General features: G+C 38.8%; 1 protein-coding gene across 2 annotated transcripts in view; it reads left to right on the top strand.

Moving 5' to 3' along the window:
- TRIM4 (tripartite motif containing 4) overlaps window positions 1–27,761 on the top strand; it is a 28,402-nt gene extending 641 nt beyond the window's left edge. Inside the window, exons 2-6 of one of the 2 annotated variants that reach the window (XM_045838084.1) lie at window positions 9,584–9,679; window positions 10,338–10,568; window positions 14,125–14,147; window positions 14,408–14,505; window positions 25,827–27,761. In XM_045838084.1, coding sequence (XP_045694040.1) covers window positions 9,584–9,679; window positions 10,338–10,568; window positions 14,125–14,147; window positions 14,408–14,505; window positions 25,827–26,413 — 1,035 coding nt within the window. In that variant the 3' untranslated portion in view covers window positions 26,414–27,761. Of the gene's footprint in view, window positions 1–9,583; window positions 9,680–10,337; window positions 10,569–14,124; window positions 14,148–14,407; window positions 14,506–25,808 lie in introns of both variants that reach the window. The other variant, XM_045838083.1, reaches the window with a different exon arrangement.
- Window positions 27,762–27,988: the final 227 nt, after the last annotated feature.

Genomic DNA, 27,988 nt, shown 5'->3' with positions numbered 1-27,988 from the left:
CCCTTGAGGCTCAAAAAAGTTATACTACACAGGATCGTAGAGCTGAAGTTAAAACTGGGAGTGGGGCGGGGCGGTGCAAGGGTAGTCATCACCTAGGAGCTGGCCCTGGGGAGCTTGTAGTTTAAGAAAAACACACCGAGACCATGTTTGTATACCAGTGCTGTCCAACAGAAACATAAGGCAAACCACATGTTTAATTAAACATTTTTATAGTGGTAAAAAGAACAGGTGATGTTAAATTTTAATAATATATTTTATATAACCTAATTATCCAAAATGCTGTTTATCGTTACGAAGGATTATCAGTGAGATATTTTTTTCATAGTAGGTCTTTAAAATCTGTGTGTACTTCATTTATAGCACATATCGATATGAGCTGTGCACATTTCAGGTGCTCACATGACAACTGGATGTTGTATTGGACAGTGCAGGTCTGTCCAAACAGGTGTTATCGGCAGCTGATGATTTGGGAAAGCATGGTGTGGAGTGATGAGACTGGATTTTAGTAGTTTCCTTCATCAGTTGGGAAAATCACTTAATGTTTGAATTATAGATTATTTGTCCTATCTCATTTATTAGTTAAGGTTCAGTTGAATAAATCAGTTTATCCTACTCTGCTCCAGCCACACTGGCCTTCTTGCTTTTGTTTCAAGGCTGTTCTCTTTCTCTACTTACATCTTCCATTCTTTAGATCTTACTTGCTTTTAGCTTGAAGACCTTCCTTGATCATCCTTTCCCGGGTAGCCCTACCCCACTTCCATTACTGACAGTGCAACTCCAGTGGCCTCCAACAGAACTGGTGTCTAGTAAGTACTGGTTGCATGCACTCATTTAATGATACAAGGTAAAGTGTTTTGTAAACTATAAAATGCTGTACAATTTTATCAGCCAATTATAAACAGGAAACATGTAAAGCTGGACAATGAAGTGTACATTAATTCCTTCATTTAATAACATTCATTGATACTTACTGTATGCCAGGCATTGTTCTAGAATCTGGACATAAACAAATGAGAAAGACATGGGCCCTGTCTTGTAGGGTACATGAGCATTTACACTAATAATTTCAATGTGTGAGACCCAGTTCTGTACCAGGTACACAAAGTCTGAGGTCAGAGTGATCAATGAGGAGTGAGGAATGGCTTCACAGAGGCATTAAAAAGGAGTTCAGTCTTGAAGGATGAATACAACAAGGGAGGGGAGAGGATATGTAAGCCAAGGGAACAGCATACTCAGTGTGGCAGTGTGGAATAGCATGTGGTATGTATGAGGACTGGAGGTTGCTTGGTACTTCTGCAGTGTAGAACATGGGGGGTACAGGGGATGGTGGGAGTTGAGGTTGAAGAAAAAGTCAAGGGCCATGTCATGAGGGATCCTGTTCACAGCTTTCTCTTTGAGGCAGTAGGGAGTCATTAGGGATTGAGTTAAAGGAATGACACCATCAGTTTTTTGTTTTAGAAAGATCCCTTTGGTATCTGTGTGGATGGAGAAGACCAGTTAGATTGCGGTTGCACCATTTCAAGCAGAAGGCAATAAGGGCCTGAATTTGTGGAGGGCAGGGATGATGGAGAAGAGGGGATGGATTCAGGATGAGCAGGAGTTGAATGACTTGGTGACTAATTGGACTTGGTAGGTGAGGGAGAGAGAGGAGTCCAGGATGGCAATCCAGATTTCTAGTACTCATTTTGGGACATGTTGAGTATGAAGTAACTGTGACAGGAAGTCCAAGGAAGAGGGACAGGAGGCAGGGGGCAGCAGAGGCTCGAAACACTATTTTAGAATTGTCAGCATATCCTTGAAATCATAGAGGAAGTAAGCAGATGAGATTCCCCTAGGGGAACAATACAGAGGGTAAGAAAAAGGGGGTATAAAGAGCAGCTTGGGAAATATCAGTGCTTAGCAGCCAGCAGAAGAGATTGAAGGACCCATTAGAGAAATGGAAGGGAAAACACATTTGTGGGTGAGGGCTGAGGCAAATAAAGTAGGTGGGTATGAAACAGGAACATAGCCCTTAACACTTCAGCAATAATAATAATAATAATAATAATATTAATAGTAGCTATCAGTTGACTATTTATGTACCATCCACAGTTCTAAGCATTTTCCATACAGTAATTCTTTAATCCTCATAGCAACCCTAATGGATTTTATGATCCCCATTTTGCAGATGAGACAACTGAGACACAGAGATGTGAGGTCACTTGCCCAAGGTCACAGAGCTAGCAAGTAGGAAAGTTTAAATTGAGGTCCTCTAACTCTTAGTCCATTACACTGTTCGCTCTGCCACATCTAATGTAGCCAACAAGACTTCTTGAAAGAGGTGGAATTTCAGGACTAAATAATATGTTCAACAGGTGGGGAGTGAGTAGGGAAGAGGAACATTGGGATGGCCTGAATATCACAAGGTTGACTGGGTGGGTGTTCAGGAGTTACATCATTAGGCAGAATTCCTCGGTATGTGTCCTGCTCTGTACCCTCTGTCCCTACCCATAGTTAGAAAAACACTAAATTGCTGTTGGGTGGAGCTACCCTGTTTCCAAGCATACCATTTCCAGCATATACTCGGATGGGTGGGCTGTGTCTTAAAAGTTGGGAGTCCCCTAATCCCTGGAAAATATCCCCCATCTTAAACCTACACCTGAGCCTGACAAACAGTGTGCAAGATGCTTCCTCTCAGGATCTGAGCTCCTAAGTACTACATCCAGAAAACTGCCTCTGATGAATTCCTAGTCCACTCTGCTTGCTCTCTTTGGGCCATACCAGTGGCTCAGGACACAATTAAGGTGACCTGGGATCATTTTTAAGAAATACCCAAGCCATCGATTTCTGAATATTGACTTTGTATCCTGCTGTTTTGCCAAATTCAATTATTAGGCTGAGTAGTTTTTTGGTGGAGTCTATAGGATTTTCTATGTACGCTATCATGTCATCTGCAGACAATGACAGTTTTGCTTCCTCCTTCCCAATTTGGATGCCTTTTATTTCTTTTTCTTGTCTGATTGCTGTGGCTAAAACTTCCAGTACTATATTGAATAGGAGTGGTGAAAGCAGATAACCTTGTCTTTGTTCCTGTTTCTTAGTGGGAAAGTTTTTAATTTTTGCCCACTGAGTATGATGTTGGCTGTAGGTCTCTCATATATGGTCTTTATTATGTTGAGGAATGCTCCCTCTATTCCCACTTTGTTAAGTGTTTTTAACATAAATGGGTGTGGTACGTTATTAAATGTTTTTTCTGCATGTATTGATATGATCATATCATTTTTGTCTTTCCTTTTGTTTATGTGATGTATTATGTTTCTTGATTTGCAAATATTGTACCACCCTTGCATCCCTGGGATGAATCCCACTTGATCATAGTGTATGATCTTTTTAACATATTGCTGGATGTGGTTTACCAATATTTTGTTAAGGATTTTAGTATCTATGTTCATCAGTGATATTGGCCTGAAGTTTTCTTTCTTTGTTATGTCTTTATCTGGTTTTGGGATTAGCAGTAAATGAGTAGATCAAAAAACTATGGTACATTTACACAATGGAATACTACACAGCAGAGACAAAGAAGGAGCTCCTACCCTTTGTGACAGCATGGATGGAACTGGAGAGCATTATGCTAAGTGAAATAAGCCAGGCGGTGAGGGAAAAATACCATATGATCTCACCTTTCTGGAACATAATCAACAAAAGAAAAAGAAAAGGCACCTGAAATTAAGGACAATCTGACTGTAACCAGAGGGGAGGTGGGAGAAGAAAATGGGGGGAAGGGTTTTCAGGAACCACTGTCAAAGACACATGGACAAAACCAAGGGGGAAGGGGGGAAAGCAAGGGAGGGAGGTGGGTTTGGCTGGGGTGGGGGTGGAGTAGTGGGGGGGGAAATGCAGACAACTGTAATTGAACAGCAATAAAATAATAAAAATAATATTTTATCAAATAAAAGAAAGAAATGGAAAAACAAACCCCTGAGCCAGGCTTCTCCCCTACCCCTCACCTCCTAGGCATTTTGATTCACTCGATAGGGCCCTTAGCATCAGCATTGTTTAAAAGTTCTCTAGGTGATTCTAAAGTACATACAGGATAGAGAGCCATAGACCTACATCTTAATACTTTCACAGAGGGAAATCTCAACAAGTCTTTTGGAACACAAGTTGTTTTTAAGAGAATCATTGGTGGTGGAGGAGAAAAAGAGGGAACAGAAAAAGAAATAGCTTCATAAACTTGAGGGAGCAGATTGTTTACACAGCAAAGGCTAAGCACTGCTCTTCGTACCATCATTTCAGTATTTAATATGGTGATTCTTGGAACGAATCCCTTCATTGCTATTAAGTCATTTAACAAATATTTCTTGAACACCTGTTTTGTGTTAGACACTGTGCTATAGCACTAGTCATAGCACTGGGAATACGATGGTGAAAAGACAAGTAAAGACTATTTTCATGGAGTGCATAGTCTAGTTGAGGTGGGAGTGGGAGGTAGACAATAGGCAGACAAATAAATGAAATAATCACAGATTGTGATATACTGTGAAAGGAATAATGTGCCATGCCAGAGAAGTAACAGGGCAGCTTTCTCTGAGGTTATGACATTTCAGCTGAGACCTGATGGATGAAAAGGAGCCTGCCATCTGAGGAACTGAGGGAAGAACATTCCAGGCTGTGGACAGCAAGTGCAAAGATGTGAGGCTGGGGAAGAGCTGGACATATATATGGAACAAGGTCTAGGCACCTGGAGCATCATGAGTGAGGGGAAAAGAAGCATGAGTTGAGAGATGTAGGCAAGAGTGGGGTTATATCAGGCCATTATGGGTGTTTGAATTTTCTTGGTGATGTGGAAAGCCAATGGAGTCTTAAGCAGGATAGTGATGTGGTCTGATTGATGTTTAGAAAGATTATTCTGGCTGCCTGTGGATATTGGGTGAGGGAAGGACAAGACTGGACATACAAATCCAGTCATGGGATTATTATAGATGTCCAGACAAGAGATGATGGTGACTTGAACTAGAGGGTGACAATGGGGACAGTAAGTGGGCTGATTTGGTACCTATTTTGGAGGCACAGCTACCTGCTTGGATTGGGTGCAGAGGTTACAGTGACTGAAATGCACAAAGTTAAGAGCAGTGATGGTATTTAAGAGACCACTGATTCTAGTTGCCTTCAGCTGCAACCCAGGAAATGTGTGAGGCTGATTTCCTCAGATACATAACTAGTTTGTAAAGGTCTAGTGTGAAACTCCTCTCTGATTTGAAGTTTAATATTATTTGAACAACATGATTACAAGCAGAAAATATCTTCATTCTGTAAGTGTATGAGCTTTTATGATACTTAATGGTCTTGTATACAATTATCTGATGTTAAATGAGAAAATGCTTAAAAAAGAAAAACTAGCTAGCTTTGAAATGCTTGGTGTTGCCCTCCTCCCATCTCCTGGCAGTTTCTGTTATTGCAGGGAAGGAGTTTTCTAATCTCCCCAAAGGGTTCCCAAGTTTACTCACGGGCCCTATTTATATACCAACTGTGGCAAGATTTAGAAAGACTTAACATATTTTGCCATGTATAATATGCTCCCGTGTATAATATGCACCCACGTTTTTGGCCCAAACTTTCAGGAGAAAACATCTTTCGTTTTAAGTTTTTTAAAGATTTTGTTTATTTATTTTTAGAGAGAGGGGAAAGGAGAGAGGGAAAGAAACATCAGTGTGTGGTTGCCTCTTGTGTGCCCCCTACTGGGGATCTGGCCTGCAAACCAGGCATGTGCCCTGACTGGGAATCGGTTTATAGGCCAGCACTCAATCCACTGAGCTACGCCAGCCAGGGCTCATTTTAATTTTTTAAAAAGATTTTATTCGTTTATTTTTAGAGAGAGGCGAAAGGAAGGAGAAAGAGAGGTAGAGAAATATCAATGTGAGGTTGCCTCTTGTATGCCCCCTACTGGGGATCTGGCCCGCAACTCAAGCATGTGCCCTGACTGGGACTCAAACTGGCAACTCTTTGGTTCACAGGCCTGCGCTCAATCCACTGAGCCACACCAGCCAGGGCTAATTCTTTTAAGTTCAATTATTTATTTATTTATATTTAGATACTTGTTTTTTGTATTATAAAATAATTTTAGCATTTATTCTTGAACATTGTGGTACAAGAAATTTTATGTAACAAATAATTACAAAACACAAGAACAGATACAAGGTATTTCAGGCACTGCCCATGTATGATGCACATTCTTATTTTTCCCTAAAAAATTCAGGCAAAATAGTGTGCATTATACATGGCATAATACAGTAGTTAGAGTCTTGGATAATAGAACCAATCATGCAGGGTAATTCACGCATACTAGAATTGTTAAAAGCTTTAAAAATTTGAAAAATTCTATTTATCAAACAAAAGCGAAAACTTAAAAAAAAATCTTGGTCACATTCAAAGGAGCTGTTTATCTCATTACAAGCCTCATCACACATACATCAGATTTGACAGTGATCACAAAGTGGCAGGTATATAATTGAATAAAGGAATCAAATTATTTGAGATAATTACTTAGCTTACTGAGTAGCAGGATCATATACCTATTTAAGTGAACAACTAGGGGTAATAAATAGATTTTATAAGGCTAGAAAACATTGTGTTACAAAATAGCACAGGTGATTTTGTGATATATAACACAACTGCTATATAAATCCCATTACAACCTAATGTTGTTTCCCCCAACATTTTACTAGGCAGTTTTCAAACATATATCAAAGTTGGAGGAATTTTATAATAACTATACCCACATCTAGATTCTGCCTTTAACATTTCATTCTACTTACCACCTCTTCGCCTGTCTGTATCCTCTCTGCATCCAGCAATTCTTATTTCCTTTTGATGCATTTTAAAGTTAATCGCAGACAGTACACTTTCTCCTATATTTTAGTGTGCCTATCATTAACCAGAGTTCATATGTTTATGGTGTTTTTTGAGATAAAAATAATACAATTAAATGCACACATCTTAAGTGTATATTTGCTGAGCTTTGTCAAATGCATACCTCCAAGCTCTTCTCAAGATAAAGAACATTCCACCACTCCAGACAGCTCCTTCATGCTCTTTGCAGTTGGTCTCTGCTCCCTTCCCTTACCCAGTGCAACTACTTTTCTGTTTCTTTTCCACCACAGATTAGTTTTGCCTGTTCCAGAACTAAATGTAAATGGAATCATACAGTCTGTACTCTTCTATCTAGGCTCCTTTTGCTGTGCACATTGATTTTGAAATTCATCCATTTGTGCATATCAGTACTGTTAATTTTTTTTTTAATATTTTATTTATTTATTTTTAGGGAGGGAAGGGAGGGAGTGGGAGAGAGAGAGAGACAGAGAGAGAGAGACAGAGAGAGAGAGACAGAGAGAGAGATCAATGTGCGGTTGCTGGGGGTTATGGCCTGCAACCCAGGAATGTACCCTGGCTGGGAATCGAACCTGGGACACTTTGGTTCCCAGCCCGTGCTCAATCCACTGAGCTATGCCAGCCAGGGCTAGTACTGTTAATTTTTTACAGCTGAGTAGTGTTCCTCATCTGACCATACCTCAGTTTGTTTATCCATCTTCCTCTTAATGGATTCCTGAGCTGTTGACAGCTTTTGGCTCTTCTGAATGAAGCTGTTATGAATATTCTTATACAGGTCTTTTTGTAGACACATTTTAATTTTTCCTGGGATAAAGAGTAGAATTGTTGGACTCCAGGATTAATGTATGTTTAAGTTTTATACTAGACCTTTTTCTGTGGTTGTACCATTTCACATACCCACCAACACTGTATGAGAGTTCTGGTTTGCGTCACATCCTTGGCAACTTTGGTGTTATGTTTTCAATGATCTAACTTGAAGCATTGTCATTTATAAACGATTGGAAGAAAAGTGATACCTATTAGTTGTTATTATTCTCCTAGGTAGGAATTAAAAAATTAATTATATTGCTTATTTATTGTTCTAATCATTTCTTTTTTTTTAAGCTTTTTATTTTGACATACATGCAGGCTTATAGAAAGTTGCCCTAGACCATTATTCAGCATTTGACAGTTTTCACCAGTTTTTAATTTAAATATTCTTTTCCTTCCTGTGTAAGAAACCATTATCTCATGGTTTTTCACCAACCACTCATTGCAGTTTCTCTGCATGATTTTCATTCTCTGCAGACTCCTTGTAGTTATTCCCTGTTTTAGCCGTAATACTCTGTTTTTTATTCTGTTGAATTCTTCTGGGTCATTTTACTCAAACCCATAGCTTCAACTGCTACCTGTGCTCTGACCCCTAAATCTGCTTCTGTAGCCCAGATCTCTTTCTTCACTCCTAGCTGCAAACTACGTATATCTCTCCATTTGGATGTTCCACATATATCTCAAACTCAGTTTATTCAAGTTGAATTTATTGTTTTTCCTTCCATTTACATGCTGCTCATCTTCCTATGTTTTCTAACTTGGTAAATATCCTACAATCCATTTAGCTACTCAAGTCAGAACCCAGGGGCTAAATCTGGACTCCTTCTTCCTGCAGCCTTTGATCTCTAACCTGCCTGCACTGTCTCCAGGGTCATGTCTGACCCACTTGCTTAATGCTGACTGACTCATTTTATTTTTTAATAGCTTATTCAGGTTTCTAAATTAAAAAATGGCATATGTGTCTTGTAGAAATTGAAACAAAACAAATTTATAAAATTCTAGTCTTCCCTCCCCACAACTTACAAGCCATTTCTAGCCTCCAGAAATAACCAGTGTTAATAATACTTTGGTGTATATCCTCCCATATTTTCCTTCTTTTCCTTCTAAACACACACACACACACACACACACACACTCTTTTCAAAATAGAATGTTGCAATACTGTTGTTTTACAGCTTAATTTTAACTTAATAAAACATGTTAATATAGCCCTGGCTGGCGTAGCTCAGTGGATTGAGCGTGGGCTGTGAACCAAAGCATCGCAGGTTCGATTCCTAGTCAGGGCACATGCCTGGGTTGCAGGCCATGACCCCCAGCAACTGCATATTGATGTTTCTCTCTTTCTACCTCCCTTCCCTCTCTAAAAATAAATAAATAAAATCTAAAAAAACCCACAAAAAACATTTTAATATAGAGAGAGCTATCTGAAATTGATGTAGAATATCAATATACCATAATTTATTTAATAATTTCCCATTGATGGATAATGAATAACGCTACAGTGATCATTCATATATATATTGATTATTTTAGGTAGTGTTTTGTTGCATAGATTATTAGAAGTAGGATTATACACATTTTAAATTGTTAAATCTTGCCAGTGCCCTTCAAAAAGATGACAACTTTATACTTTCTTACTATTATGGTGCCAGAGGCTTTCTCCCTTGTCATGCTAGGTATTTATTAATCATCTAACAATTTTTAGTTTTTGCCAATTTAATAGACAAACTCTATATAGTATTATGAGTATTTAAGACCAGAATATTTCTCATTCTGAAGATGTCCTGTGACCATCTTCAACCTTTTCTCAATATCCTTTCCTGTTTGGATTAGGTGACTTCTTGATCTTGAACAAGGAAGATGCTTGGAAAGATGATTTCTTTCTGATATGTGTTTCTGCTGACAGGAGAAACTCCTGAAGACTCAACATAGTCTAATGGCCAAGATGGAGAAAGTCACACATTTACAGGACTCGGAAATGAAGAATGCCGCAGAGTGGAAGGTAACAGCAGAAGTGGTTGGTCATTTCTTGTCTCAGAGGCCCTTTCAGTTTGCAGCTGCTCATGTAATTTTGCTGGGATGAGCTTTGTAGGATGCCATCAGTTGCCAGGCCCCTTTGACAATAAGGTGATAGAACAGGAAGTACAGACCTGTGAGTTCCATACACTTCATATCCATCTCTACTTTAAGGCAGTGCCCCTTTCCTACTTTTTCCTAAGATTGGAATTGGTTTGTGTCCATTGCATTGTGGGAAGTACACGGACTTTGCTTTCAGAGATGCTAATCTAGTTGGGAGGCATGATGTGTGCACACACACACATATCTAAAGATTTAACTAAACTGAACAGCAGGTGTGCTGAGGGCTAAACTAAATAGTAGATGTGAATGTCCTTTTTAGTTCAGAGAGTCTACAAACAAGGAAGGCATTGCTAGCAATAGTAGAGATTCAGATGTTACAAAGAATGAATTAATACTATAAAGATAAGTATAAAGATATCAAGTAAGTAGAGGTGTAGTGGAAATTTATGGGGGCTGGGCAGGGGTTTTTCTGAAGAAGGTGATTAAAATAGGACCATGGATTATTGGGGAGTCACGTGCAAGGAGTTTAGGAGTAAGGATTAGGCAGAGACAAAGACTGAGCGAATCTCCTTTGGCTCTAGGACAAGATGAATAATCAGCAGTTGAGAGTCAGTGCACAGTTTGCAAAGCTGCACCACCTCCTGGACGAGGAAGAGCAACTGTTTCTTCAGAGGTTGAGTGAAGAAGAAAAAGAGACAAAGAAGAAACATGCTGAGAACACATTAAGGCTCAATCGGATGATCGCTTCCTTAAAGAAACTCATGCAAGAGGTAGAGAAGAAGAGTCAGAGCTCCACCCTGGAGTTGCTTCAGGTGAGACAGGCAGGGGAGAGGTTAGTTAACAATGCTAACTGAACTCCTGTCTTTAGAGCTGGATGTCTTTCTTGGTGAGTGGATTTATTAGAAGAAATGTTTTCTCTCTGGTGATGATTGAATTACTACTGTCATTATATAATTAGAGAATCAAAGATTTACTATTCCGAGGAAATTAATGTAAAAGATAGGTATGATTCACTTGGTCTAATAACTTACCTAAGATCTGAAGCATATCTAAGACTTTTCTATTTGTCTTATTTATGTTTATGTAGGGTGGGGCAAAAGTAGGTTTACAGTTGTTAGTATGGAAAATAATACAATAGTTAATAAATAATAATACAATAATAAATTTTGTGTTTTGCATACTCACAACTGTAAACCTGCTTTTGCCCCACCCTGTATATACCAGCAAACAAAAGGGTAAATGCTCGTATAAATGAGCTAAGCATGCCAACTCAAGAAGAGGGATAAAGAGCTACAGAGCAAACACCAAAAACTAGTGTGGAAAAACAGTAATAATAAGAGCAGATAATGATTTTGCTGTAGCATTGTTTGTAGTGGTGATGATGCTGGGGGCAATCTGGGTGTCCATGACCAAAGAGGGAACTGGCAAAAAGTGGACGTAGGGATTAAATGTATAGGTAGCAACAGGAATGAATCTTAAAAACACAGTGCCTAAGGAAAAAAAGCAAGAAACAGAATGCAGCAAGAGCTCTAACTTCTAATTCATTACATAAATTAAAAATACATAAACCTAAGCAATACTATGTATTTTGCAGGAACACATTCAAATTAAAAAAATAGTAAGCTATGCAGAATATTTTTTTTATTTTTAGTGTTTCTATGTTTCCTAAGAAGAATGGAAGTAGGTCATAAGCTAAAAAGAAGGGATAAATGAAAAACATAAAGGAATGGAAGGACAGATATATTAGTAAAATAAGTTCTCTAAGGCTTTGATGTTCTAAGATCCAGTTCCATGTTCCTTAATTATTTGCCTAACCTCGCACTTATGTTGGCTGATACATTTTTTTTGTAAGCATTCTAGATGTTAAATCTGTATTTTTAAAAGTGTTTAAAGGTGTTCTTTCAAAGATTCTGCTAGAGTATATGTTTGGATATGTGTTTGGAACTTCATTGCTCAAACAAATAGTAAAAGTTCTAGACAATTCTTGGAAATCATTTCATTTAGATACCATATGTATATTGAAGCTATACTTCCACCTTTAAGTATAGCTTACCTGTGTCCACAGATTTTGACAATATTTTTATTGTTATAGTAAAATAAACATGTTTAAAGATATTTTAAGTATAAAATCCATAGAGAAAAAATACAAATCATAAGCTTGACAAGTTATCATGAAGTGACCCACCCATGTAACCACCACCCAAGTCCAGAAGTACAACAAGAGTGGCCTTCCAGAAGCCCTCCACACACCCTCAATCAATATCCCTTCCCTCCTCCTGAGAGCTAGTCTCCTTTCAGGCTTCTCACACTGTTTTGTTTTGCCTGCTTTTGAATAAGATTCTTTTGGTATACACTCTTTTTGCGTCTAGCTTCTTTTGCTCAACATTATGTTTGTGAGATTAATTCGTACTGTTGTAGGTAGCAGTGGATGATTTGTTTTCATCACTGCATAGCAGTAATTCTCAGCCAGTAATGATTTTGCTCCCTGAGCAAGCAATGTCTAGAGACCCTTTTGGTTGTCACAACTCGGAGGTGGTTACTAATAGCATCTAGTGTGTAGAGGCTAAACATCCTATAATGCACAGAACATACCTTCCCCTTCAGTACCCAGTAAAGACTCATCCAGCTCAAAGTGCTGATGTTGAAAACCCTGCTGTATAGTACGTTATCCCTTGGTATCCATGGGGGAGATGGATACCATGGATACCAATATCTATGGATGCTCAACTCCCTATCATAAAATGGCATAGTATTTGTATATAACCCATACACAGCCTTCTGTATACTTTAAATCATTTGAAGATTACTTATTATACTTAATACAATGTATATAGTTATGCTATATTTTTTTAGGGAATGGGGAATGATAACAAGAAAAAATGTAAATGTTTATTACAGGTATAACCATGGTAGGCCTAACTACATAGTCAGCAACAATGTAACATATATTTTCATCTGTTCATCTGCAGATGGTCAAATCCATAGCTACAACCAACTGCATACATATGAACCATGGATACAGAAGGGGTGAAAGTATTCCATTATATCAGTATATGAAAACATATTCATTTTATTGAATAGTAAAATTTGGGTTGTTTCTGGTGTTTACTGTTACAAAAAAAACAGTTTTCAACACGTCTTTTTGGTGCACATATGTATACATTTTCTGTCAGTTAAGTGCCAAGGAGAGCAATTCCTGATCACAGAGGTTGTACCAGTTTACACCATAGCTAGCAAGTGTGAGAGATCCAGCTCTCTATATCCTCATCCATGCTTAGAGTCGTGAATTCTTGAACTTTAGCCATCCTAAATGACGTATAATGTTATCTCATGCCCTCAGTCATCAGTACTTCTTCCCTTCTCCCGAAAGGTAGGTGGCATTTGATGAATAATGAGGTCGAGTCCTTTTTCAAATGGTAATTAACCACTTTGATATATTCCTTTAAAAAAACACAACAGTCTTGAGATATAATTTGCCCATTTTAAGTGTAAAACTGAGTGGTATTTGTAGTTTCATCAATTTGTGCAATCCTTTCCACAGTCCAGTTTTAGGGCATTTCCATGAGATCCCTCTGTGTTTGTTTACAGTTCATCTCCATTCTTACCCTCAGCCTCAGACCACCTACTTTCTGACGCCATAGATTTTCCTTTTTTGGCTATATCACACAAAGAATCATATGTGTTCTTTTGTGTATGTATTTCATCTAGTATAATGTTTTTTTGAGGTTCATTCACATTGTAGCATATATTAGTATTGCATTTGCATTTCTTATTTTAATTCTTGAATAGTATTCCATTGTAGAATATGCCACATTTTGTTTACTTTTTCAGCAGTTGATGGGCGTTTGGGTGGTTTTCACCTTTTGGTTATTATGAATGGTGTTGCTGTGAACTCTGTTCATCATTCTCTGTGTGCACATATGTGTCAATTTCTCTTGGGTAGATAGCAGGAGCCGAATTGATGGGCTGTATGGTATATATATATATCTAACTTTTCAAGAAGCTGCCAAACTCTCTTCCAAAGTGGCTGAACCACTTTATGTTACCACCACATCCTCACCAATGTTTGTTATTATGTATGATGGAAAGAGAATAGAAGTTGGCAAAAGCAGGAGAGAGTTAATGTCATAGAGCTAAAGGAAGAAGAAGAGGATTTCAAGGAAAGAATTGATGGACATTGTCAGATAGTATGCAGGGGTCACATAAAAAAAAAAGGACTGCACTGTGTCAGTTCATTGGCTCCAGCAGCATGAGATCATATGTGACATAAATAAAAGTGACTGACAGAAAAATACCTGCTCATAAAGTTGAGTACCAGATCTCAAGAGGAAGGTACATAACTTACTTATTTCTTTCTTCTCTTAACAGAATCCAAAAGATCTTTTGACCAGGTATGATCTCCTTCTTACTTTATGGGGGTCTGAGTGGAATAGTAAAAATACAGCTTGAGCAGAAGGGAAACAAGGCCGGGCTCCATAGGTCAATCTGGGCACACCGTAAGGGTCTGTGGAGGAGGAATTCTGTTCATGTTTGCAAGGAGGAATAGAAGAGAAGTTGTCTAAGCTTTGGGCTTGGACTCTTCACATGGGAGTTGGGGTCTTAGCTGCCCTAGTTATCTATTAAGAAGAACTGCCTTCTGTACTTTCTTTAGGAGTGAGAACCAGGATGTAAACTATTCCGTTGAAGTTCTGCAGGTGAAGACTGAGTGTCATGTACCAATGATGAAGGAAATGCTGAAGCGATTCCAAGGTGAGCAGAATTTCTAGGAGTTGGAGCTCCTTATAAGTCTTTCAGTAAGAGAATAAACAGAAGTCTGGAAAGGAATGAGGAAGCAGCATATACAGCTAACAGCAGGGTCAGGAAAAATGATAACTACTTAGGAATAAATGGATTTATGCTTCATTCAAGAATCATTTATTTAACACATACTGTGTATTATAAGCCACCAGCTATACAAAAAGAAAAGGACCTATTTCTTCTAACAATTCATAAGCAAATTGGGGACACAGACCCATATCACTGTAATACTGTGGGATCCATTGTATCAGTGGTATGAATAAAATATTACAGAAGTACAGAGGAAGACCTCTGATGGGGGATGAAGTAGGGAAGTTTTCACAGCAGAGCTGATAGCTCTGGGATTTGAGGGGTGACTTGGAGCTTGCCGCATGAAAAAGGGAGTATACCTGTCCAAGCACAGGCAGCAGCATGAGCTAAAGGTGTGGAAAAAATGGAATGGAGGGTATCCAGTGTGACTAAACCATAAGGTGCATTGTGGGGAAAGGCAGGGGCTGAGGCTGAGAAGATGAGTGTTGGAAAGGCTGATGACAAATTTCATGGATCTCTAGGGAAGTACCAAGGCATATGCATGTTGCAAATGTGAAACAGACAAGGAGAACCCTATGATTACTCCAGCCTGTAGCCTTGAGAGAGCTTTCTGGCCATCTTAGGGAGGGTTCACAGAGGTGGAGCCAAGCAGACTCCCTGAGTTGAACAATGGAACTGAGAGTCCAGGGAGAACAAAAAAAAGTGGGAGTTTGCAGAGTACTGGAGAGGAGAGAGCTATACAGAGACAGAGAGCTCTGATGATCTACAGAGGCACCCGCTGAGCTTTCAGCAGAGTACCTATCCGCACATGCTCGTGAAGAACTACCTGAGGTTGAGGAAGTTTCCAAAATGGTTATAAGGAACAGCTCCTGTTGCTCAGCTAGGAACAATGCCTGTGTCAACCAGCCAAACTGGAACACTCTTAATTCATGGGGTATAGGACAGAGCACTCAGGAAAATCTTGACTAATTAATGGGGAGTAATTAACCATGTGTTGGACCCTCCTTAAAAATCATGAAAGAAGACCCCAAATGATCAAATTATTCCCTAGTAACTGCATGCCAGGACAAGCTCAAGAAGATTGATTGGAATTTTAAAAAATGAGTATGTATTCAACAATGTAAATACACAATGTTTTGCATCTAATCAAAGATCACCAGGCATGCAAAAAGGTAGGAAAACATGACCCATAGTGAGAATAATCAATCAGAACTAACCCAGAATTGACCAGAATAAACATAAGAGGACATTAATACAGTTATTTTAACTGTTCTGTAAATAGGTAAATAGAGACATGGGAGATATTTGAAAAAACCCCAGGTCAAACTTCTAGAGACGAAAACTACAGTGACTGAGGTGAAGAATTACACTGCTTTGGATTAAGAGGTGATTAGAGAATGCAGAAGAAAAGATTAATGATCTTGAAAATGGAGCAGGGAAAACTTTGCAAAATGAAACACAGAAAAATACTTTAAAAATGAAAAGAACATCAGTGAACTGTGGGACAACTCCATGCAGCATTATATGTGGTAGTTAGGGTCCTTGAAGGAGAGAAGTGGGATGGGATGAAACAAAACATATTTGAAGAAATAATGGCCCCAAATTTTCCAGCTTGAAAATTGAAAACTGTAAGTACACAGATCCAGTAGTTCAGTAGACCCTAAGTGCAAGAAATATGATGAAAACTACACCAAACCCAGTGATGAAAGAGAAAATTTTAAATGTAACAGGATAAAAAGAATATGTTACAGGGGAACAAAGATAAAGATGTCAGTCATCACATTTCTCATTGGAAACAATGTAAGTGAGCAAAATCTTTAAAGAACTGAAAGAAAAACCTAGAATTAAAAGATTACCTGAAATGATAATGATATAAATATATATAGGGTCTGGCACAGGTAACCTCCCTTTTTATTACAAAATCATAAGCATGTGATTCTGTAACATAACATCACACTCAAGCAAGCACACCATAGGACATTTTAGGTGAAATGTTCAAATTAAAAACATAAATTATTATACCTATATTACCCTACCAACCACATTCTGTGTGTGTGAATTATCATTAAAAGTTAATAGTGATGGTTAATTTATGTGTTAACTTGAGTGAATCACAGGGTGCCCAGATGTTTGGTCAAATGTTATTTTGGTTGTTGCTATAAGTGTTTTGCATGAGATTAACATTTAAGTTGGGGAACTACGAGTAAGACAGATTGTCCTTCATAATGTTGGTGTGCCTCATAAAATCATCTGAAGCCCTAACTAGAACAAAGTGTTGAAGCACCTTTCCCCACCCTCAAGCAAGAGGGAAGTGCCTTTGACCTTCATCTGCAGCTTTGGCCTTTCCTGCCTAAAGGCCTTTCAGCAGGAGCATGAGTTTTGCCTGGGTCTTGAACCTGCTCACACACAGCAGGCTGGGACTTGCTAGTCACCATATTCATGTGAACCAATACCTTATAATCTCTTTCTGAATACACACACATCCTGTTTGTTGTTCCTTCTGGGTACCATGAATGATGTAGTAAGTGAATGTTTAAACAGACAGACAAAAAATTGTGAAGTTTGTAACATATTACAAGTAAAATACACAACAATAACATGAATGTTAGGAGGGGAAAATGGAAATATACTATTATACAATTATTATTTGTGAAGTGGTATATCACTTGAAGCTAGATTCTGATAAGCCTCACAGCAAACACTAAAGTAAAATAGTTAAAACAAAGGTGATAAAGTGGAATCATAAACAATATTTGATAAATAAAAAAGAAGGCAGAAAAAGGAACAAGTAAGACAAACAGAAAACATATTGGAGGTATACTATCTAATCATCAAACTATACTATAAGGCCACAGTAATCAAAGTAGCATGGTACTGGCAGGAAAAAAGACATATAGATCAATGGAACAGAACAGAGAGCCCAGAAATAAACCCATGCTTATATGGGTAATTAAAATTTCATAGAGGAGGCAAGAATATTTGATGAGGTAGAAACAGTCTATTTGATAAATGGTGTTGGGAAAATTGGACAGATACATGGGGAAAAAAAAGAAATTAGAGCTCTGGCCAAAATAGAGGTGTAGGTAGAAACGCTTTGCTTCCTTGCACAACCAAAAAAAGGATAACAACCAATTTAAAAAACAATAAACAACCAGAAGTGCCAGAAAGTCAAACTGCATTGAACTCTGACAACAAGGAGTTAAAGAAATATTTACCTAGACCAGTGTGCAGAGACAGAGAAATAAGACCCAAATGAAAGAACAGATTAAAGATCCAGAAAAAAAATAGAACTAAGTGATAACGCAATAGCCAACCTGTCAGATGCAGAGTTCAAAACACTGGTAATCAGGATGCTCACAGAACTGACTGAGCTTGGTCACAAAATGAAGGAAGAAATGAAGGTTACCCAAAGTGAAATAAAGCAAAATGTACAGGAACCAACAGTGAATGGAAAGAAACTGGGACTCAAATCAATGATTTGGAACAAAAGGAAGAAATAAACATCCAACCAGCACAGAATGAAGAAACAAGAATTCAAAAAGAGGAAAGGCTTAGGAACCTATGAGACAACTTTAAGTGCTCTAACATCCAAATCATAGGGGTGCCAGAAGGAGAAGAACAAGAGCAAGAAGTTGAAAACTTATTTGAACAAATAATGAAGGAAAAATTCCCTAGTCTGGTGAAGGAGATAGATTTCTAGGAAGTCCAGGAAGCACAGAGAGTCCCCAAGAAATTGGACCCAAGGAGGAATACACTAAGGGGCATCATTATTAATTTATCCAAGATTGAAGATAAAGAGAGACTCTTAAAAGCAGCAAGAGGAAAGGAGAAAGTTAACTATAAAGGAGTGCCATAAGACTATCAGTTGATTTCTCAAAAGAAACCTGACAGGCAAGAAGGGGTTGGAAAGTAGTATTTGAAGTCATGAAAGGCAAGGACCTACATCCAAGATTACTCTATCTAGCAAAGCTATCATTAGAATAGAAGGGCAAATAAAGTGCTTCCCAGATAAAATCAAGCTAAAGGAGTTCATCATTACTAAGGCCTTATTATATGAAATGTTAAAGGGACTTATCTAAGACATAGAAGATCAAAACTGTGAATAGTAAAATGACAATAAACTCACAACTATCAATAACAACCTAAAAAACAAAAACAAAACTGAGCAAACAACTAGAACAGGGACAGAATCAGAGAAGTGGACATCTCATGGAGGGTTTTCAGTGGAGAAGGGGAGGGAAAGAATAGTGGGGAAAAGGTACAGGAAGTAAGAAGCATAATTGGTAGGCATAACATGGACGGGGATAGGTTAAGAATGATATAGGAAACAGAGAAGTCAAAAAACTTATATGTACAACCCATGGATATGAACTAAGGCTGGGGGGAAATGCTGGAGGGTTGGGAAGTGCAGGGCAGAGAGGGGATAAAAGGGAGAAAAATTGGGAAAACTGTAATAGCATAAACATTAAAATATACTTAAAACAAGAAACTAGACCACCTTCTTACCCCATATACAAGAATAAATTCAGAATGGATTAAAGACTTAAATGTAGTATGTGAAACCATAAAAATTATATAAGAAAACATAAACAGTAAAATGCCTGGCATCTCTCTTATCAACATTATTTTTTTCTGATACATCTCCTCAGGCAAGGAAAAACAAAAGAAAAAAATGAACAAATGGGACTACATCAAACTAAAAAGCTTTTGCACAACAAAGGGAACCATCAATAAAACAGACAACCTACTGAATGGGAGAAAATATTTGCTAATGATTAATCCAGTAAGGGGTTAATACCCAAAATTTATAAGGAACTCATATAACTCAACATATATAACCCAAACAATCCAATTAAAAAGTGGGCAGAGGACTTGAATAGACACTTCTTCAAAGGGGGCATACAGATAGCCGATAGACATATGAAAAGATCCTCAGTGTCACTAGTTGTTAGAGAAATTCTAATTAAAACCACAGTGAGGTATCATCTACACCTGTCAGAAATGGTTGTCAATAAATCAACAAACAACCAGTGTTGGTGAGGATGTGGAGAAAAGGGAACCCTCATGCACTGTTGGTGGGAATGCAAATGGGTGCTTTGGAGAACTGGAGGGTCCTCAAAAAATTAAAAATGGAAATGTCTTAGGACCTAGCAGTTCCACTTTTGGGTATATATATCCAAAGAAACCCAAAACACAAAGTTGAAAGAATACATGCACCCCTATGTTCATTGCAGCGTTATTTACAATAGCTAAGATTTGGAAGCAAACAAAATGCCCATCAATGGACGAGTGGATAAAAAGTACTGGTACATACATGCAATGGAATATCACTGGGCCAGAAAAAGAATGAAACCTTACTATTTGCAACAGCATGAATGGACCTAGAGGATATTGTGCTAGGAGAAATAAGTCATTCAGTCAGAGAAAGACAAATACCATTAGATTGCACTTATATGTAGAATCTAAAGAACAAAAGAAATGAACAAAGTTGAAATACACTCATAGACACAGAGAATAGAGTGCCAGAGGGGAGGGTATTTGGGACTGAGTGAAAAGGGATTAAGAAGTACAAATTGACAGTTACAAAATAGTCATGGGGATATAAAATACAGCACGGGGAATATAGTCAATAATACTGTAAGTTTAACTATGGTGCCAGGTGGGTGCTGGAATATCAAGGAACACTTTGTCGAGTACATGATTACTTAACCACTATGTTGTACACCTGAAACTAATACAAAATAATAGTGAATGTCTACTGTAATTGAAAAAAAAATTAAAAAAGGAAAACATAGAGCAAGATGATTATTATTAATTGTATTAAATATAAGTCCTCTGCCCTGGCCAGGTGGCTCAGTTGGTTGGAACATTATCTAGTACACTAAAAAGGTTGCGGGTTTGATTCCTGGTCAGGACACATATCTGGGTTGCAGGTTTGAACCCCAGTGAGGGCACGTATGGGAGTTGATTGTGAAGCGATCAATCAGTGTTTCTCACATTGGTGTTTCTCTCTTCCCCCACCCCCAAAATCAATAAACATATCCTTGGGTGAGGATTAAAAAGTGTGTGTGTGTGTGTGGTATAAGTATATATAACTTGTCTGAATAATCTAATTAAAAGATGAGATTAGCCCTGGCTGGTGTAGCTCAGTGGATTGAGTGCGGGCCTGTAAAGCAAAGAGTCATAGGTTCAATTCCCAGTCAGGGCACATGCCTAGGTTGTGGGCCAGGTCTCCAGCTGAGGGCATGTGAGGGGCAACCACACATTGATATTTCTCTCCCTCTCTTTCTCCTTCCCTTCCCCTCTCTCTAAAAATAAATAAAATCTTTAAAAAAAGATGAGATTAAATGATTGGATAAAAAAAGCAAGACTCAACTATATTTTGCAAGAAATGCCCTAAATATAAAGGCCCATATATGTTTAAAGTAAAACAATGGAGAAAGATATACCATGCTAACTTTAGTCAAAAGAAATCTGGAGTGGTTATATTAATATCAAATATTTCAGGGCAAAGAATATCATCAGAGATAAAAAGGTTATTTCCTAATGATAATGGGGTTAATTCATCAGGAGGACATAGAGTTCTAAATATTTATACACCTAGTTATAGCTTCAGAATATATTAAGCAAAAATTTAATAGAGCTGCAAGGAGGAATAGACTAATCAACAATTATAGCTGGATTTTTAATACCTTTTTCCAATATTTTTAAACAAGTAGGCAGAAAATTAGCAAGGCTATATATAGTACGCTTGAAGACCACTAGTAACCAGCTTTACCTCACTGATATATGTAGAACACCAGAATACACATTTTAAAAAAGTATCAATGGACCCCTGGCTGGGTGGCCCAGTTGGTTGGAGCGTTGTCCCATATACAAAAGGTTGCAGGTTTGATTCCTGGGCCAGGCACATACCTAGGTTGTGGGTTTGATCCCCTGTCAGGGTGTGCACAGGAAACAACAGATGTTTGTCTATCTGTCTCTCACTCTCTCGCTCGTGCTCTCTCTCTCTCTCTCTCTCTCTCTCTCTCCCTCTCTCTCTCCCCCTCTCTCCCCGCCCTCCCCCTCTCTTTCTCTCCCTCCTACCCTCCCTCCCTCTTTAAAAATCAATAAACATATCCTTGGGTGAGGACTTGAAAAAAAAATAGTATACCTGGAACTGTTTTACTAGATAGAACAAGGTAGGCCATAAAACAAATCTCATTAAATTCAAAAGAATTTCAGTTATACACTGTATGTTTTTTTATCCTAATGCATATGTTATATATTAGCAACAAAAATACCCTTGGAAAATTCCCAAATGTTAGGAAACTAAATGACAAACTTCTCAATAACCCTAGAATTTAAGGAGAAATTTATAGCACTAACCTATATTAGAAAAGAAAGTTCTCAAATCAGTGACCAGTTTCCACCTTAAGACACTGGAAAAAGAAGATTAAGTAATCAAAGGAATGGAAATAGACATCAATAAAAATAAAACACAGAAAAACAGAAAAATTAGTGAAACCAAAACTGCTTTTTGGAGATTGATTTTTTTTTTAAGATTTTTTAAATTTATTTTTTAGAGAAGGGAGGGAGATAGAGAGAGAGAGAGAAACATCAATGTGCGGTTGCTGGGGGTCATAGCCTGCAACCCAGGCATGTACTCTGACTGGGAATCGAACCTGCGACACTTTGGTTTGCAGCCCGCGCTCAATCCACTGAGCTACCCCAGCCAGGAGATTTTCTTAATAAACCTTTAGCCAGAATGACCAGAAAAATAAGTCACCTATTATTATTAATATCAACAATGAGAGAGGCTATACCTGAAACCTACATAATTTTATTAACCAGTATCACCCATAAAGTCAATGAGAAGAATAAGGGAATATCACTGCAAACTCTACAGATATTAATAGGATAATAAGTAAATTTTATGAGCAACTTTGTGCTGCTAATAAAATTTATAAATATAAATTTGACAACGCACAGTAGGTAAAATGCACAAAGTTCTTAAAAGACACAAATGACTGAACTTTACTCAAGAACAAATAGATAACTAGAATAACTTAAATTTCTATTAAAGATATTGGTGTGTAGTTATAGTGGGGGTGGAGGATTGAGTGTGGGAGGTGGAGGATGGGTAGGGCAGGGGATAGTCCTGGGGGGAAATGGGGACAACTGTAGTTGAACAACAATTAAAAAAATTAAAAACCCTTCCCAAATGGCCTCACTGTTGAATTCACCAAACATGTAAGAAATATCTATTCTTCAATAACTCTTACAAAAAAATTGAAGAGGAGAGAGTACTTCCCAATTCATTCTGTGAGGCCTGCATTACCAAAATCAAAGACATTACAAGAGAACTGTATGTAGATCAGTGTTTCCCAAACATAGAATAGTTCTAAAATTTTAGCAGATTGAATCCAACAACATATTGAAAGAATAATACATCACAACCAAATGGAATTTAGCCCAGAAAAGCAGGGTTGGTTTAACATTGGCAAAAAAAGTGCAATTCACTGCTTAGCAAACTAAAAAAAGGAAAGTTGGTCAATTCAGTAGATGTAGAAAAAGCTTGTGTCAAAACCTAACATCCAGTCCTGATTTAAAAAAGAGAAGACAAACTAGAGCAGCATGGAGAGTTGGAAGGAAGAGAATTTGGAGGCAGGGAGGCCAGGGAGGATGTTATAGCCAGAGTTAAAGTGAGAGATGCTGAAGAAGGCCTGGGTAAAGACTGTGGCGGTGGGGATGGAGAGGAGGAAAAGAACCTGACTGATATTTTAGACGTAGGCTTGATAGGACTTAGTGAACTAATTAGTCATTGAGGGGACTTCTGGCAAGATGGAGGAATAGGTGGACGCACCGTCCCTCCTCGCACAACCAAGATTAGAACAACAACAATTTACAACAATAATTTACAGATAGAATAACACCCAGAACCGATAGAGGATTTATCTGAATGGAAGTCGGACAGCCAAGAAGTTGAAGTAGACCTGTACATCCAGACTGGTAGGAGAAGACGAGCTGGGCGGGCGTGGAGGTTGGGGAAAATTTGGCGTGAAATCGGCGCGACAGCCATCCGGGGCACAAGAACGCAGCGGTGATCCCTGAGTACGCAAGCTGCGGCTGGTGGAACCAGTGAGGCAGCGATTGTGGACCAGGGCAGAGCTCGCAGCCCAGGATCCCAGAGAAGGGTCTGAGCCCAGGAGACCGGAACTACCACCATTGTTCCCTCCCATCCCTGCTCCTGCCCCCGCCCCCACATATAACGTCACAATCTAGCGACTGGGGTGCCCAGCCCCGGTGAACACCTAAGGCTCTGCCCCCCACCGTAACAGCTACCAGACCGGGAAAAAAAAAAGGAGAGACAGGGAAAGACATGTTTCCAACAGAACAGATCAGTCCCCCAGGACTCATCCTTTTGAGCGACCAAGAAATAGCCAATCTATCAGATGCACAGTTCAAAACACTGGTGATCAGAAAGCTCACGGAATTGGTTGATTTTGGGCGCAATTTAGATGAAAGGATGCAGGTTACCATAAAAGAGATGCAGGAAGATACGTGGAGGAGAGTCAATAGTGAAAGGAAGGAATCTGAGTCTCAAAACAATACAGTGGACCAGAAGGAAGATAGAATCAACCAAGCAGGAAAGCATGATGAAATAAGAATTCAAAAAATCGAGGAAAAGCTTAAGAGCATTCAGGACACCTTTAAATGTTCCAACATCCAAATTATAGGGGTACCAGAATGGGAAGGAGAAAAGCAACAAATTGAGCACATATTTGAACAAATAATAAAGGAGAACTTCTCTAATCTGGCAAAGGGAACAGTCTTCCAAGAAATCCAAGAAGCTCAGAGAGCCCCAAAGAAGTTGGACCCAAGAAGAAACACACCAAGGCACATCATAATTACATTAGCCAAGGTAAAAACGAAGGAGAGAATCCTAGAAGCAGCAAGAGATAAGGGGACAGTAACCTACAAAGGAGTTCCCATCAGACTGTCAGCTGATTTCTCCAAAGAGACCTTACAGGCAAGAAGGGGCTGGAAAGAAATATTCCAAGTCATGAAAGACAAGGACCTACATCCCAGATTGCTCTATCCAGCAAAGCTCTCATTTAGAATGGAAGGGCAGATAAAGTGCTTTTCAGGTAAGGTCAAGTTAAAGGAGTTCATCATCACCAAGCCCTTATTTTATGAAATGCTAAAGGGACTTATCTAAGAAAAGAAGATAAAGAAAAGACATGTATAGTAAAAGGACAGCAAACTCACAATTATTAACAACCACACCTAAAGCAAAACCAAAAGAAACTAAGTAAACAATTAGAACAGGAACAGAACCACAGAAATGGAGGGCACATGGAGGGTTAGCAGCAGGGGGGTGGGTGGGAGGAGGAGAGGGGGGAAAAGGTATAGAGAATAAGTAGCATAGAATGTAGGTTGAAAATAGATAGGGGGAGGGCAAGAATAGTATGGGAAAAGTAGAAGCTAAAGAACTCATAAGTATGACACATGGACATGAACTAAAGGGGAGAAATGTGGGTGGGAGAGAGGGTACAGGGTGGAGGGGAGAAAAGGGGGAAAACGGGACAACTGTAATAGCATAATCAATAAAATATATTTAAAAAATTAGTCATTGAGGGTCAGAAGGAAAGAATAGTCAGATAATCTAAAGATTTCAAATGTGGTGTTTGGGTGGAGGTAATACCATTATACCTTAGAGAACACAGAAAACAACGATGTCTGCATTTGTGGGGGGACAAGTCCCAAGTATATGGGAGGTGACTTAGGATAATGAGTTCTGTTTTGAGTTCTTTGTTGGGGGCCTGTGGAGATGCCCAGTGAACAACTGGAAAAGTGAAGAGAAACCTAGTTAATGATGACCTCCATGTGTACCTGTACAAAGAATCAGCTAGTCAACAGCCTTGATCTAGTTCTGATTCAGTAAGTCATAATTTGTTAATGTTTCTCCAAATTTTATGCTGATTTTGAAGAGCAAGGGCCATGGACTAATGTGCTCCCCATTTTCTAGGTCTTCGTATTTTGGAGCCAAAGGGAAATGAGAATTTTAGGTTGCTACAGACCATACTAGGGCCCACTAGGCCCACCTGATGAATAGTTGAGAGGCAATGAGGAGGCTCATCCCTGACCGTACTCATTAGGAGGAGAAGGATGGAACTGAAATTGGAAAAGATGGGTATTTCTGGAGGAGGGCTGGTGGTAAGCTCTTGTGTTACTTATCTCAGCTCTCATTTTCTCTCCAGTGGCTATCAGTTTAGCTGAAGACACAGCTCACCCCAAACTTGTCTTCTCCCAGGAAGGGAGGTGCGTGCGAAATGGAACACCAGCCAGTTCTTGGCCAGTATTTTCCTCAGCATGGAACTACTTTACTGCACGGAGGAATCCTCAGCAGCCCACGCAGTCTGTGAAGAGATTTCAACACTTACCCAGTGTTTTGGGAAAAAACATTTTCACTTCAGGGAAACATTACTGGGAAGTTGAGAACCAAAGTAGCCTGGTGATTGCTGTGGGAGTGTGTCGGGAGGACATCCTGGGGATTGTTGATAATTCAGAAATATCCCCTGATGTGGGCATCTGGGCTATTTGTTGGAGCTCCACCCACTATTGGCCCCTAACGGGTAACCCCATAATTTCCACCAGTCTAGAGCCAGCTGTTCCACGAGTGGGAGTTTTCCTAGATTATGAGGCTGGGGATATCTCATTCTACAATGCTGTGGATGGAGTGCACATACACACGTTTTCTTGTTCTTTTGTCTCACATCTCCAGCCATTTTTTTGGTTGAGCCCATTAGCATCTTTAATCCTCCCACCAGTGACTGGTGGGAAATGAGGCTATTCTTTCCTTGCCCAAGAAACCCGGTCTATATCCCAGCCCAGGGTCATCCATCCTCTTCTTTCACTGTATACATCCTGATCCTTGGTAGTACATAAGTATTATTCATTCAGACTCCAATTTCATGTTTTGTTCAACTTCCTGTATGTTCTGTACATAGACAGATATGGCAGACCCTGTTGTTGCCTTCCTAGTAGCCATTTGCCCCACTTCTCTGCTTTTCTCCCTGGTTCTTTCTAATTGAACTGTTTGGTGTGTGTTCTCCACATGCGTCAAGAGAAGGAGTTCCATGTGAGATAATTATGGCTAATGAGATAGGGTGGGAAATTTTCCAAGGTGGGGAAACTTTCTGGGAAGTGTTGCTGTAGCTTCTAAAAAGTGGTATTTGGGAACACAGGCCCCTTTCTGATGTTAGCAGCTGTGTGAAAATTGAGGAAAGTACAGTAGTGTTGGAAAGGAAGAGGAAGCGTGGTCTTTGTTGGCATCATTAAACTGTTGGGATTTTCCTAATCCCAAGCTTCTTGTTATATGAGATTATTGCTCCCTTTTTGTATAAGGCTGTTTTAGTTGCATTTTGGTTAGTTGCAGTCTGAAGTATCCTAACTGGTGCTATAGGCACATAGCATGGACATCCCAGTGTAGGCTTATGTCACTTTTTCTGAAACTTGAAAAATTTATAGAATCCAAATTCAATTCAGTTGAGTAATTCCTCTTTCCAGTTAGTACTAATACCCCTCACATTTTGGATCAGAAAGCTGAGACAGTCCTCCCTTCCTCTGCCCATGCTCTTCCTCTTCACCTGACCGGGTCTCAGCCTTCACGTGTTCATTATGCCATCCATTTGTCAAAATCATACGTGTATGTACAAGTTCATTAATATATTGAAAATGTTGAAAAATACTTAAGTATTTACACTGTGCTAGACTGTTCACAAAATGCTTTCATATGAATCTTGTAACAGCTCGGTGAGATGGAAATTAAAATCTATTTTTATGGGTGAGAAAACAAACCTTTGGAGTAACTCACTCATTATTGCTTAACTGGCAAATGGGAGTGTTGGGGTTAAATTCTACATCTTTTTCTACTTTACTTTTTTGGGGGATTTAAATAAATATCTCAAATCAACTTTTATTTGTAAGCATTTATTGAATGCAGATTGTGGATCAGTATCATCTTTAATTTTTTTTCTATATATGTGTTTTTCTCACTTTACCTTTCTGCTCTCCATTGTACATACTCAAAAGGATTGTGAATGTTACTGTAAAGATAATGATTGTTTCTCTTTATAAAAATTTTGTGTTTATTGTACAAAATTTGGAATGTATAAAAAAGTATAAAAAAATTAGTCATCAGTGATCCCACCATTACTAACATTTTAATGTGTTTCCTCCCAGACTTGCAATTGATTTTCTGGCAGTGATTTAACAAGGCTTCTTTCAGAACTTCCAGCTCTCTCCCTAACTCTTCTTCTTTTGCCCCAGTCCATTCTGGCTTGTCTTTCTATTCAGCCAGAGCACCCACCTATTCAGTGATTCCTGCTTAGTTCTTCTCAGCCCTCCAAAATACCTGCTG

This window comes from Phyllostomus hastatus, unplaced genomic scaffold (assembly GCF_019186645.2).
Source record: "Phyllostomus hastatus isolate PE091 unplaced genomic scaffold, TTU_PhHast_1.1 phas_contig_254, whole genome shotgun sequence".
NCBI lineage: Eukaryota > Metazoa > Chordata > Mammalia > Chiroptera > Phyllostomidae > Phyllostomus > Phyllostomus hastatus.
The sequence above is the reverse complement of the archived record's forward strand: the minus strand, read 5'-3'. Positions and strand labels throughout refer to the sequence as shown.